Source organism: Lygodium microphyllum, chromosome 4, assembly GCF_053477565.2.
Source record: "Lygodium microphyllum isolate KBCC chromosome 4, Lygodium_microphyllum_v1.1.10, whole genome shotgun sequence".
Lineage (NCBI taxonomy): Eukaryota > Viridiplantae > Streptophyta > Polypodiopsida > Schizaeales > Lygodiaceae > Lygodium > Lygodium microphyllum.
The window spans coordinates 122379089-122392096 of record NC_141138.1 but is presented as its reverse complement, the minus strand read 5'-3'; the positions used below and the strand labels follow the sequence as shown (position 1 = coordinate 122392096).

Below are 13008 nucleotides of genomic sequence, written 5' to 3'. Positions count from 1 at the left end.
TTTGAGTTTTCCTCTTTAGATTCGATGCACTGGTCTAATGATTTTGCAGGGAGGACGGAAGCTCCACAATGGACCGGCCATCCTAATGTGGATACTACATGGAGTACAAACCATTTTCCTCTCTACCACCATCATCTTCATCTTTACCTCTTTCATCTTTTCCACACACTTCTCCACCTTCATTCACTCCTATGTTAGGTACACATGCTACTACTTCTCAATCTTTTGAGTTTACTTCCTCTTTTCCACAAGTTATTGGTGATGCTCAAGATGAAGAAACTCTTCATACCAAGTTTTGGTTCATAAGCCCTTAAGAGGACATATTTTTCATTTTGAGCTCAAGAAAAGGTAAATAAAAATTGGGGTACATTGACTCTAATTGGGCAAGAGATCCTAACACCAGGCGTTCCCATGGCGACTACCTCTTTATGTTGGGCACAGCAACCATCTCTTGGGCCAGCCATAAGCAAGAGACAATGGCGGCTTCCACGGCCAAGCTCGAGTATCGGGCTCTTTTTAATGGTACCACGGAGACTATCTATTTAAGAAGCTTACTAGCGGCACTTTAGTTTCCATGCAAATCTCCCACTGTTGTCTACTACAACAACCAGAGTGCCTTTGCCTTACAAGCAATCTGATCATTACGCCACGTACGCGGCATGTGGGGGTCTACTTCCACTTCACCAACGATATGGCATCACTACATAAAGAACTTCCTTTTTCAGTTGTTCTTCTAACTATGTTTCACCCTCTAATAGCCTTCAAGAAACTCATCTTAGCCGAATGAGGTTTACACCCATGGACAAGGTTTTGCCCCAAGATCAAGCTGATTTTGTGGGACACAATTGATACTAGAGTCCATTCTTTTGCCTTAATTGCACTAATGTATGGACATATCCATTTCTTATTCTACCTTTTGCATGGATCGATGGGCTGGCAACTTTGCAACAAACAATGAATGATTTGCTTCATCCATACCAAGGAAAGCAGATAGTTGTCTTTCTTGATGACATACTTGTTTACGATAAGTCATCAAAGGAACATGCGCACCACTTGCACATCATCTTATGTCTCTTAAGGTGAAAAAGGTTGTTTGCAAAACTATGTAAGTGCAAGTTTTTTCGCATAGACCTATGACCTCGATTTCTCCAAGGCAATTCAACTACACAATCCATGCATATATATATTGGTTCATGTGAGAGGAATGTTGAATACAAAGGAGAGGACTGATCAGTCCCTGCACCAACCCGAGGTGTTAGTAAGGGCACCAAATCAGGCTGAAATGATGAAAGCAACACCAATGATGACAATGATGGTGATAGAGATGGAGAATATCTAGCTTGCTGTCCACATCGGAGATGTAGAAGACTGCAGCCACATGATGGAGCACCTACGATGCAGAGAAGTGAATGAATCTACCAACTAGTGGGCACAGCTATAAATAGCCTAAAATGCTGGAAACTCGCCAATTAGCAAAAAATAGGGCCATAAATGCTGTCCAATCTAAATAAAAATGCTAACATGGCATCAAAACTACAAGCAACCTGACATGGGAGTAATAAATGTTGGGACTCCATAATAAATGCTGACGTGGCAGTCTACAACCACTTGGGGGTGCACAGGTGCCAAACATCGACTGAAATAAAAAATGCAAACTCTAGAATGAGCTACCTCCTGCGTCAAAGCACATGATAGACATGTCAAAGCTCCTAATGTCCCCATCTAACTCAGACTAAGACTCACAGGCAAGAGATGACAGTGCATGACAAACATGACTGCTAACATCCCCTCTCAAATCATGGATGTGGTTGAACGCCAATAAAGATGAGGATCCAAGGGTAACAAGAAGACTGCCAATGCCGATGAAGTCCATCAATGTAGACCGCTAATGAAGAAACTCCTCACAATCTTGGGGATCCCCCTCTAAAACACGAGGGGCTAGGGAATCCACAACCGCATCACCGAGATCATCCCCCTCTCAAAGGGATGGGAGATACAAGGGAAACACCGAAGAAGAGAGTGGGGGATGGGAAAGAACCGATGGAATCGATGGTGCACAAGCGGAAACACATGCAGCAATAGACAACTGCCTTGGATGACCCTCCATAAGAGAAAGGGAATCGAGCTTGTAGAACCTGTTGCTAAAACAACTCCTAAAGAAGAATCCTTAGTAAACATGGCCTGCTCGGTGAAGACAACCCTGGTACCAAGTCTAGTCAAGCCATAAATAGAGAGAAGTGTAAAGCCCAAGTCTAGAACATGTAGGATTTCCGAAATGAAGCTAGAGGAACACTCTAGCAATTGTCAGAGTGCAGCGATGCTGAAGTGTAGGACAAAGACTGAGAGAGAGTGAACACAGAGAGAAGAGAGAGAGAGAGAAAAGGAGACAGTGTAAACGCAGAAAATCTGCAGTGTAGTATGCTGTATAAGAGTGCAGAAATACACAAGGGGGCAGAGGAAATATATGCGTATGTCTCCGACTTGATGACCTCGATCTCCGTCAGCCCGAGCACAGTCTGTCTCAACCAACAGATCTCGAGATCAGAATCTGAATAATGAATGCTGGAGGGAGCCACGAAACAGGCTATAAATAGCCAAAGAAATAGGAAATAATTGGAGTAGGTCGGCTGCATTAAATGCAGCCGATTGCATTAAATCTGGCCGACTGTACCAACAAATCTGGATGACTATACCAGTGCCCTGCCGTACTACTGACGTGGACTGCCGTACTGCTGATGTGGAGCCTGCTGTCCACCAACCTGTTGACGTGGAACCTGCTGTCTGCCAACTGTCCAGGAAATGACTGTCTAACAGCAATAACGGCAAAAGTGCCAACACCACTAATAGGCACCGAACAAATGTCACCAACAGTGACTAAACCCTCAAATGGACGAAGATCCTATCGCATATCACCTCATGGAGTCATATGACTCAAAGCACCATTGTCAATGAGCCAAGGCTCTTTGAAGACGGGTCAACCACTGACGAAGGCTCCTCCAACACATGGATATGAAATTTGCTAAATTAAATGCTCAACAGCCTATTTTTGGATTTCTCCCCCTAACCATGGCTACGAATATTTGTATTGGCCATTTTTTGTTGTTTTTGGCAGTTTTTAACTGGGTTTTCTTCATTTTGCAACAATTATCCTTTGTTTCTAATCAGATTTTTGGTTAAAGTACATGTGAATTCTTATATTATGACGTCTTTGCTGTTGGTTTGGCTGTATTCTCTCTCTATATACCTTCTATTATCTATCTTCTCTTCTTATCCTCTCGAGATGGCTCCTCCATGCACTTCTACAAATGATAAGCTACATGGACCTAACTATCTTACATGGAGTGCTGTGATGAAAGCTTCCTTTGTGCAAAAGCGGATTTGGTACATTGTTAGTGAAGCTATTCCTCAATCTTGGAGTCCTTTTCCTCTTACTGACGATTTTAATGAGGACAACCATGAGGAAGCTGTGCTTACATGGGATTCAAACCATGCACATGCGTATTCTGCACTACTTCGGTGTATTTCTAAAGAAGTCCTACCAGTGGTTATCTCCTACAAGACATCTCAAAAAATATGGTCAAAGCTTCAGATGCACATGTTGTACAAGGCACCTTCCACCATGCGTGCAGTGACCGACCCTTTGTAACCAACTTCAGCAGATGAAGTTTGAGCCCAAGGATACGATTCAGCCATTTTTGCTCTGTGTTACACAAGTACATGACCACCTTCAACACATACAGTCTACCCTTCCCAAGGCACATATGTCAGAGTGTTTGCACCCTCAGTTCTTGCTCTGTGTTATCAGTATGGTAAGAAGAGATTTGCGAAAGGACTGCAAGGAATTAGCAACCTCACGGGTATCCATGGTTCTAGTCCAATAATTCTTTGTTGTATAGACTATGACTCAACTTTATCATTATATCATTGTATTGTATCAAATCACCCATGATTTGAGAGTGTTAACAGTCCAAACAGCTCATATGTGAGTCTGACCTGTGAGAGTGCGCAGCGAAAGAAGAACACGGACACAGAAGAGAGGAGAGAGGAAGCAGAGAATGAAGGAAGAAAATCTGCACTGACTGAGATGAATGCTGAATACACTGGAATGGACAGAAGTCCCTGCACGCAGCCCGGAGCGTCAGTGAGGGAACCAGGACAGACTGGAAGCAAAGGCAGCACCAATGCCGGAGACGGAGACGGAGGGAGAAGTGCTGAACCTGCAGAGCATGAATGAGATGAATGCTGGACTGACTGGGGGGACAGCTATAAAGAGCCCCCAGCCAGAAAACTGGCCGACCAGCTAAACTGGCCGACCTGGCCAGATCTGGTCCGACTGGCCAGTTCTGGTCCGACTGACCAGAACTGGTCCGACTGCCCAAAATAATGGGCAGTCACCCCAAAAACAGCCCAGATCTGGGCTGTAAAATGCCCAGGGCTACATGCTGACTAAAGCAGCCTGAAAACACACTGACAGAGCTCCTCTGTCTCCTGTCAGACTCTGACAGGAGCTCACAACCAGGAGATGACAGACTGAGACTAAATAACAGCAGGCTAACACCCCCTCTCAACTCCTGGGAGAGACTGAAGACCCAAGAACCGCATGTGATGAAGCAAAGAAGCCTGAGGCAAAGGCTTCGTAAAGAGATCAGCTGCATTGGCCGCCGTAGGACAATAGACCACCACCAGCTCCGAATCCACGATCCGCTCTCGAACATAGTGATACTGAACCTCAATGTGCTTCGTACGAGCATGAAACACCGGGTTCTTGGCCAGAGCAAGAGCACTCTGGTTATCCACGCGCAGCTCCGTAGGTCCGGTCTGGGTAAAGCCAATCTCCGCGAGTAAGCGACGGAGCCAAACTGCCTCCATAGCGGTCGAACATAGGGCCCGATACTCAGCCTCTGTAGAAGAAAGTGCCACAGTAGGCTGCTTCTTGCTGCTCCAAGAGACAGCACCAGATCCAAGGGTGAAAGCATAACCTGTAGTGGATCGTCACGAATCCACATCACCTGCCCAATCAGAATCACTCCATCCAGAAAGGGTAATCCCATCTCCATACATGATCCCAAAGGATCGAGTCCCCTGCAAATAGCGAAGAACCCGCAAGGCCGCCTGCCAGTGATCCTGGGTAGGAGTCTGCATAAAGGAAGACAATAAAGCCACCACAAAGGAGATATCCGGCCGAGTGTGAAGCAGCCAGATAAGAGAGCCGACAAGGCACCTGTAACGGGTGGGATCGGTAAGAGGAACTCCAGCTGTCAAAAGCTTGGACTCAGGGTCCATAGGGCATGAGATAGGCCGACACTCAGCCATATCAAACTCCGAAAGAAGCTCGGAGATGTACCTGTGCTGCGAGATAAAAATGCCCTGTGCCATCTGATAGATCTCCAGACCTAGAAAGAAGTGAAGGATCCCTAGATCCGTCATGTCAAACTCCTGCTGTAGAATGGACCGAGAATGCTCCACCTGCTGAGTGTCACTCCCTGTAATAATAAGATCGTCCACATACAAGATGAGAAACACCGAAAGAGAATCCACAACCCGTAAGTAGAGGTTGGGATCATAAGCGGAGCGCGCAAAGCCACTCTGTAGAAAGAAGCGGTCAATCCGCTGGTACCAAGTACGAGGAGCCTGCTTTAGGCCATAAAGAGCCTTCCGCAGCCTGTAGACATGATCCTCCTTCCCCTGCACAAGAAAACCAGGAGGCTGTGAAACATAAATCTCCTCCTCAAGAACGCCATTCAGAAAAGCAGACTTGACGTCCATCTGATAGACAGGCCAACGGTGATGAGCAGCAAGAGCCAAAAGCACTCGGATGGTGGACATCCTAGCTGTAGGAGCAAAAGTCTCAAAGTAATCCAATCCTGCACACTGGGCAAAACCCTTGGCAACAAGCCTAGCTTTATGCTTGTCCAGGGAGCCATCTGCAAGATATTTGGTCTTAAAGACCCATTACACACCAATCACCTTCCGTTTCGCGGGACGCGGAACAAGCTCCCACGTATGGTTTCGCTCGATGGAGTCGAGCTCGGCCTGCATAGCCTATCTCCAAATATCCTGTGCAAGAGCCTCCTCCACAGTGGAAGGCTCGGAATCCTGAAGAATCTGTGACATAAGAGCATAGTTCACACATAGTGAACTGTCCCGCTGGGCCTGTAAACGGGCTGATCGACGAGGACCTGTAGAAGAAGCAGGAAAGTGAGTAACACCTGAATCCTGCATGAGCCGGCGATACCATAAAGGAATCCTGAGAGACTCCTTCTGTGAGGGAGACCGGGGGGTCTCCGGAACCTGTAAAGCACCCATTTCGGAGAGGGACTCCCCCTCACCAAGTAAAGGTAAATCCTCCGCATCTGAAGAAGGCTGTATATCCCGTGAAGATCCCGAAGAGGCGGTAGAAGAGCTCGTAGAAGACGAAGGCACATCCACCAAAGGGGAAAGGGAAGCCGAAGGAGGAGGAGGAATAGGGGGGGTGCTAAGGGTGATCCTGGAAGGAAGTGAAGGGAGAGAAGGTGGGGGGGGGTCCGTCGATGATGAAGAAACATCGGAAATAGAACCATCAATCGGATCCTCAGAGGCCGAAGCCTCATCAAAGATCACATCCCTGCTCACCTCAACCTGCCGCGTCGTCGGGTCGTAGAGCCGATATCCCTTCGTGGTCGTACTATAACCAACGAAGATAAGCTTTCTCAACTTAGAGTCGAACTTCGTCTTCCTCTTCTTCTTGTCCACATGGACAAAAGCATCGCACCCAAAGATGCGAAAATGGGACACGGAAGGCTTCTTTCCAAAGAAAGCCTCATATGGAGTCATGTCCTGTAATGCCGAAGTCGGAGAGCGGTTGCATATATGCACCGCTGTAGCCACTGCCTCACCCCAAAGGAAATGAGGAAGACTCCTATGCTCCAGCATAGATCGGGCCATCTCAATCATGGTCCGATTTGCACGCTCCACCACACCATTCTCTGATGGTGTGTTCGGATGGGAATACTCCACCCGAATACCATGATCCCTGCAAAACTGAGAGAAAAGGTGAGAAGTGAACTCTCCACCGTGATCAGCTCGAACACCACGGACTTTGGAAGTTGTTTGGGTCTCCACAAACACCTGCCACTCACAGAAACGGGAGTACGCCTCGCTCTTGTACTCCAAGAAATAAGGCCAAACATAACGACTAAAGTCGTCCACAATCAGCATCAAATACTTGGCCTTCCCAAGGGAGGCCGTGCCCATAGGTCCGCAAAGGTCGATATGAACCAACTCAAGCGGTGAAATAGCCCTTCGAGAAGCAACCTGCGAGTGAGGCTGCCTGTGCTGCTTGCCCCTCAAGCAGCTAGGGCACAAAGTGTGAAGAGGAGGGAAATCAGGAAGTCCCTCCACCATCTTCCTCCTAGAAGCCCGGCGAAGAGAATCAAGGTTCAGATGACCATACCGAGCATGCCAGAGCAGCCCAAGCTCATGGGAGGTCCGCGCAGCCAAGGCTGTGAGCGTATAAAGCCCACCCTCCTGTGTACCTGTCCAAAGGGCATCACCTGTAGAAGCATCCTCCACTGTGACTGCATCCTGAGTAAAAATGACTCGGGTACCTAACTGAGTAAGACCATGCACAGATAATAGGTTAAAACCCAAATCAGGCACATAGAGCACTTTGGCGGAGGAAGACCGCCTGTCAGAAAACATAGGCAAAGTCCCCACTCCATGAACAGGAACTGTAGAATTGTCACCAATGGTGACTGTACCCCCTCTGGAACGAAGATCCTGAAGCCAATCCTGACGGAAGGTCATATGTGAAGATGCTCCACTGTCGACGAGCCAAGGCTTCTCCTGTGTGGTAGAAGCTAGGGCAGTGTCTTCCTCAACAAAGAGATGCACAAACGCAGATTCTGTTGTGGCTGGGGCCACCTTCGAGTCCTTCTCCTTAGGCTTCAAATGGGGATACTTCTGCCAACACTTCTCCTCGGGATGAGTGCCCTTCCCACAATGGGGACACTTGGGCTTCTTCTCCTTCGCATCCTTCTTATCTTCCTCCTTCTTGTCCTTGGACTTCTCCTTCTTTTGTTTCTTCTCCTTGCCACCACCTGTGGCAGCCGTAAATGCCTTGGTGGAGCCACTGGCTCCCACCTCTTTGAGTCGCTCGTCATGCTCCAAGACAAGCGGGGAAAGCTCCTCCCATAGGAGAGTCTCGCGGGTTCTCGTAGTGATGAGGCTGGTGTAGAAGACATCATATCGGGGTGATGGCAGCTGAGTCAACAGAATCATCGCCATATCCTCAGACGATATCAGACGACCAAGAGAGGCTAGCTCGCCTCGCATATCCTCCATCTTCGTGATGTGCTCCTTCATGGAAGAAGAACCATCAAGACTGAGCATCCGCAACTTCTTTTCCAGGGAAATTTTGTGGGCAAATGTCTTGTGCTGATACAAAGACGCAAGCTTTGTCCATACTTCCGCCGCGGTCTTTAACCTGTGAACATGTACAAGAACTGAATCATGGAGACTCATAAAAAGAAAGGAACGGGCTCGTGAGTTGAGCCTATCCCATAAGGCTGCACGGTCCATTGAGGTGCCATCGGACGAATCCACGGGGGGTCAGTCGATGGGCGAAGAAACAAGATCCCATAGATCAAAGGTATCAAGAATGCAAGCCACCTTGCATGACCATAGGGAATAGTTGGAACCATCCAACTTGTCTTCCTTCGGAAAGGAAGGGAGAATCGGCACCTGTATAGAGGGGATCAAGGAAGGCATCCGCACAGTGGATGCAGTCTTCACTGAAGAAACCTTCGCAGTAGATGGAACCTTCTGAGATACATGGACTGAAGAAGGACGAGTGCGAGGAGGGTCTTCCCGATGACGAACTTCACGATAGTCCCGCCTCCGCTCAGAGGAATGATGAGAAAGAAGCTCATCCTCTGAGTCTTCAAAGCCTGAGAACTGGTAAGACATCTTCCAATCTGCAAAATACCAAGAAAATTGTGCCGCTGACGAAATAGGACCAACAGTGTGGTCACCAACCACCAAGATGCAGGCAGAGAGTGCCTACAACCACCTAGATCTGCAAAACGCAAATAGATCTGATGCAGAACACCAGAATCGAGACCACCAGCACCGGAAACTTGCCCAGACAGAGGTCGCCTGCAGGATAGGAGCAGCCGGGGTAGAAGCGACCTGCAAAACAGCAAAACGCAAGCTGGAGGAGGGTCGCCCTGCAGCAGAAGAGGTCACCTGGCAGCAAACGCAGGGTTGCTGCGTCACTGGATGACGTGGCAGCCCCTGTGTACAGCAAACGCAGGCTGTACAGCCTTCTGATGCAGTTTTCTGGCTGGAATAGACCTGTTGGCAGCTGTCTGAGGGAAGCGCCTGGCTGTTGTGGAACTGTGGGCAGCAGTAGTAAGGTATTTCTCGCGTCCTCCGTGCTCTCAATCAGGCGATGATACCATGTGAGAGTGCGCAGCGAAAGAAGAACACGAACACAGAGGAGAGGAGAGAGGAAGCAGAGAATGAAGGAAGAAAATCTGCACTGACTGAGATGAATGCTGAATACACTGGAATGGACAGAACAGTCCCTGCACGCAGCCCGGAGCGTCAGTGAGGGAACCAGGACAGACTGGAAGCAGAGGCAGCACCAATGCCGGAGACGGAGACGGAGGGAGAAGTGCTGAACCTGCAGAGCATGAATGAGATGAATGCTGGACTGACTGGGGGGACAGCTATAAATAGCCCCCAGCCAGAAAACTGGCCGACCAGCTAAACTGGCCGACCTGGCCAGATCTGGTCCGACTGGCCAGATCTGGTCCGACTGGCCAGTTCTGGTCAGTCGGACCAGAACTGGTCCGACTGCCCAAAATAATGGGCAGTCACCCCAAAAACAGCCCAGATCTGGGCTGTAAAATGCCCAGGGCTACATGCTGACTAAAGCAGCCTGAAAACACACTGACAGAGCTCCTCTGTCTCCTGTCAGACTCTGACAGGAGCTCACAACCAGGAGATGACAGACTGAGACTAAATGAGAGCAGGCTAACATGACCTAAATCGGGCATGGCTAGGTTATTCGAGCATTTTATCATGGTCATTTTATGCTTATTTGGGGCATTTTATGCTCACCAACTAACATTAAATGCTGGCCGACCTGCCTCTATTATGGCATTGTTTTTCTCTTTATATATCTGGCTCCCTCATTCAAATCATCACCACCTATAGGTTCCGTGGAGGGAGGGAGCCAGTGCTAGTGCCTAGAAGCCGGAGACTCACTGTTGTACGTGTCATCTTGTGTTCAGTATATGGATTCATTTCCTGAGCATTCTTCTAAGTTCTCTTCTTTGCAATGTTCTATCTTTCTTTCTCTTTTGTCTTGGGTTCAACAGTTTATTTCAGCACTTGTCTATACTTCCATTTGCACCACTTCTGACAAGGCCCTATGGGAGACATGGAGAGAGGAGGAGAAGATGGTTGCTCTAATCTATGTGACCTGTCGAGAGAGGGTTCCCATTCAAAAAGGGTTGGGACCTCCATCTTCACGATGATCATGCACCTCTCAAAAGAATGATGAGAGATCTCAACAGAATCATCAAAGCCATTGAACTAGTGATAAGACATCTTCAACATCTATAAACACCCACAAAAATTTGTGTTTTGCTATAGATGGTCCCAAATGGTGGAAATCAGCTTCATTCTACAATAGAAGGGCTCTAGATGGTCCATGTGTGTCGTATAGAGCAATAGAATGTAGAAAATCTGTGTTTTCAGCAAGGGGCAAATGCTTGAAAATTTGTCTTTTCAGCCTAGGGGGTCTCCTCTCGAAGGGGTAACTCTGTGTACTCACTTTGGAGATGATATCATGTGAGAGTGCGCAACGGAAGAGAATCACGAACATGGAGAGAGAGAGAGAGAGAGAGAGAGAGAGAGAGCAGGAGAAGAAAGAAAGAAAAATGCACTGACTGAAAAGAATGCTGAATACAAAGGAGAGGACCGATCAGTCCCTACATGCTGCCCGAGGCATTAGTGGGGGCACTGGATCAGACTAAAATGATGATAACAACACAGATGATGATGGTGATGGTGACAGAGACGGAGAATATCCAGCCTGCTGTCAATACCGGAGATGGAGAAGACTGCAGCCACCTAATGGAGCATCTACGAAGCAAAGGAGTGAATGAATCTGCCAACTAGTGGGCACAGCTATAAATAGTCTAAAATGCTGGAAACCGACTGACCAGTAATAAAAAGGGCCATAAATGCTGTCTGACCTGAAAAAAAAAGCTGATGTGGCATCAAAACTGATGGCAACTACTGACATGGCAATAACAAATGCTAGGACTGCATAATAAATGCTGATGTGGCAGTCAACGGTGATCTGGGGTGCACAGGTGCCAAACACCAACTGAAAGAAGAAGTGCCAACTCTAGAATGAGCTGCCTCTCCGTCAAAGCGCATGACAAACATGTCATATGCTCCTAATGTCCCCGTCTAACTCAGACTGAGGCTCACAAGCAGAAGATAAGAGTGCATGAAAAGCATGACTGCTAACAGTCCATTATAGCACAAATTTTATTCACTGTAATAGCTTTCCAATATTTCCAATATCATCCAGTATTTTCAATATCTTTAAACGTCGACCCTAACCAAATCATGGCACAGGCAAAGAACAATTATAAGAGTTTCAACAAAAGGCCAGCAGTCACAATGACTTAACACTGTGAAGGGGACATTTTCCAGATAACCTGGAGCTGGTTACTACGAAGGAAGTCTCACCTGATTGTGCGCGCAACCAAAAGTTTTGAGAAAAATTGTCTGCAGGAAAAGAAGCTCGGGTGAGAGAACCACGGAAAAAGGAAGAACCAAAGAAGAACAGCCAGACGATTCCCGTACCTGGACTCCGGGCACGTTGCCAGGGGGCGGGCAATTCTCCTTAAAGCTGTCCCCGCCGCTGCGAGGCCGTCTGCTGGTGGGAAGCACTGAAGGCAGCTTCAGTCCCGAAGGTAGCCGGTTGTTGTCCATAACCAGATCCTCGATGTCTTCCATGGTGAGCCCCCTCCCTCTCGCTCGCTCTCTCCACTGATGCTGCACGAACGGGTTGGAGTATTGCCTTTCTATTACTACCTTTGTGCTAGCCAATTATTATTGTTATCTTAAGGGCATGATATAAGAAATTCTCATCAAGCCTAAAATTTCAAGGTTGTTTTATAATGCGCTCTTTATTATATCAAGAGGTGAAAGTACTTACAATATCGCTAAAATGCAGTTTGTGGCTCAAGCCAACACACTAATCTTCTTCCAAAAAAGCCTAGCACTCCATTATTTTGTTTTACAGCAACCCAGCAACAATGGTACATCAATTTTAAGCTAATTTAAGCATCTGTCAGGCATCTCATTAGGATTCCTTCTAGATACCATGCTACTTCTTTTACTCCATATGAATTTCAAAGCCACCCTTGAAACCATACTTACCAATCCCCATGTGCTATCATCTAGACCTGCATGATCAGCAAAGAATGCGTTTGTCATTCCGAAGTCACTTTCAGAGATTAGCCTCCTTCAACCATTTTTTTATTGTAGCTCACACCGGCATGACATTCACATAATCCCAAAAGGCATGTTTCTCAGTTTCCTCTACCTTCCCACAAAAGGGACATAGAGGCGAGACTCAAAACCACTTATTGAGTCTGACCCTTGGTGGTAATTTCTTGAGCATAAGTCTCCATCGGAGAACATTTACTCTAAAGGAGGGGAAGGCCTTCCACACACTAAAGGCTCTCCTCTTCCATGAATGCACCTTGGCCAAAGGACACACTCTTCTCCATTTGTGGTGAAGCATCATAGCAATCACTAGAGAGGCTTCCTTCTTATGTTTACATAGCCTTAGGACTTTGCCAGCAAGGCTAACTAAGTCCTTCATGGCATCGTCGCTTTTAATCGCAAAAGTCAGCCCATCTTCCCTGCAAGATTACATGACTACCCTCAGACAATCACTCTCCTATTCACTAAGGCCAAATCTCCTCTGTAACACCT

At 47.4% G+C, this 13008-nt stretch overlaps 1 protein-coding gene across 2 annotated transcripts in view; it reads right to left on the bottom strand.

Annotated features, from left to right (window-relative positions):
- Nucleotides 1–12100, bottom strand: part of LOC148037560 (Methylthiotransferase) — a 70855-nt gene extending 58755 nt beyond the window's left edge. The window contains exons 1-2 of one of the 2 annotated variants that reach the window (XM_087676507.1): nucleotides 11869–12100; nucleotides 11752–11790 (exon numbers count right to left, since the gene is read on the bottom strand). In XM_087676507.1, the coding sequence (XP_087532633.1) occupies nucleotides 11752–11790; nucleotides 11869–12021 (192 nt within the window). In that variant the 5' untranslated portion in view covers nucleotides 12022–12100. Of the gene's footprint in view, nucleotides 1–11751; nucleotides 11791–11868 lie in introns of those variants that run through there. The other variant, XM_087676508.1, reaches the window with a different exon arrangement.
- Nucleotides 12101–13008: the final 908 nt, after the last annotated feature.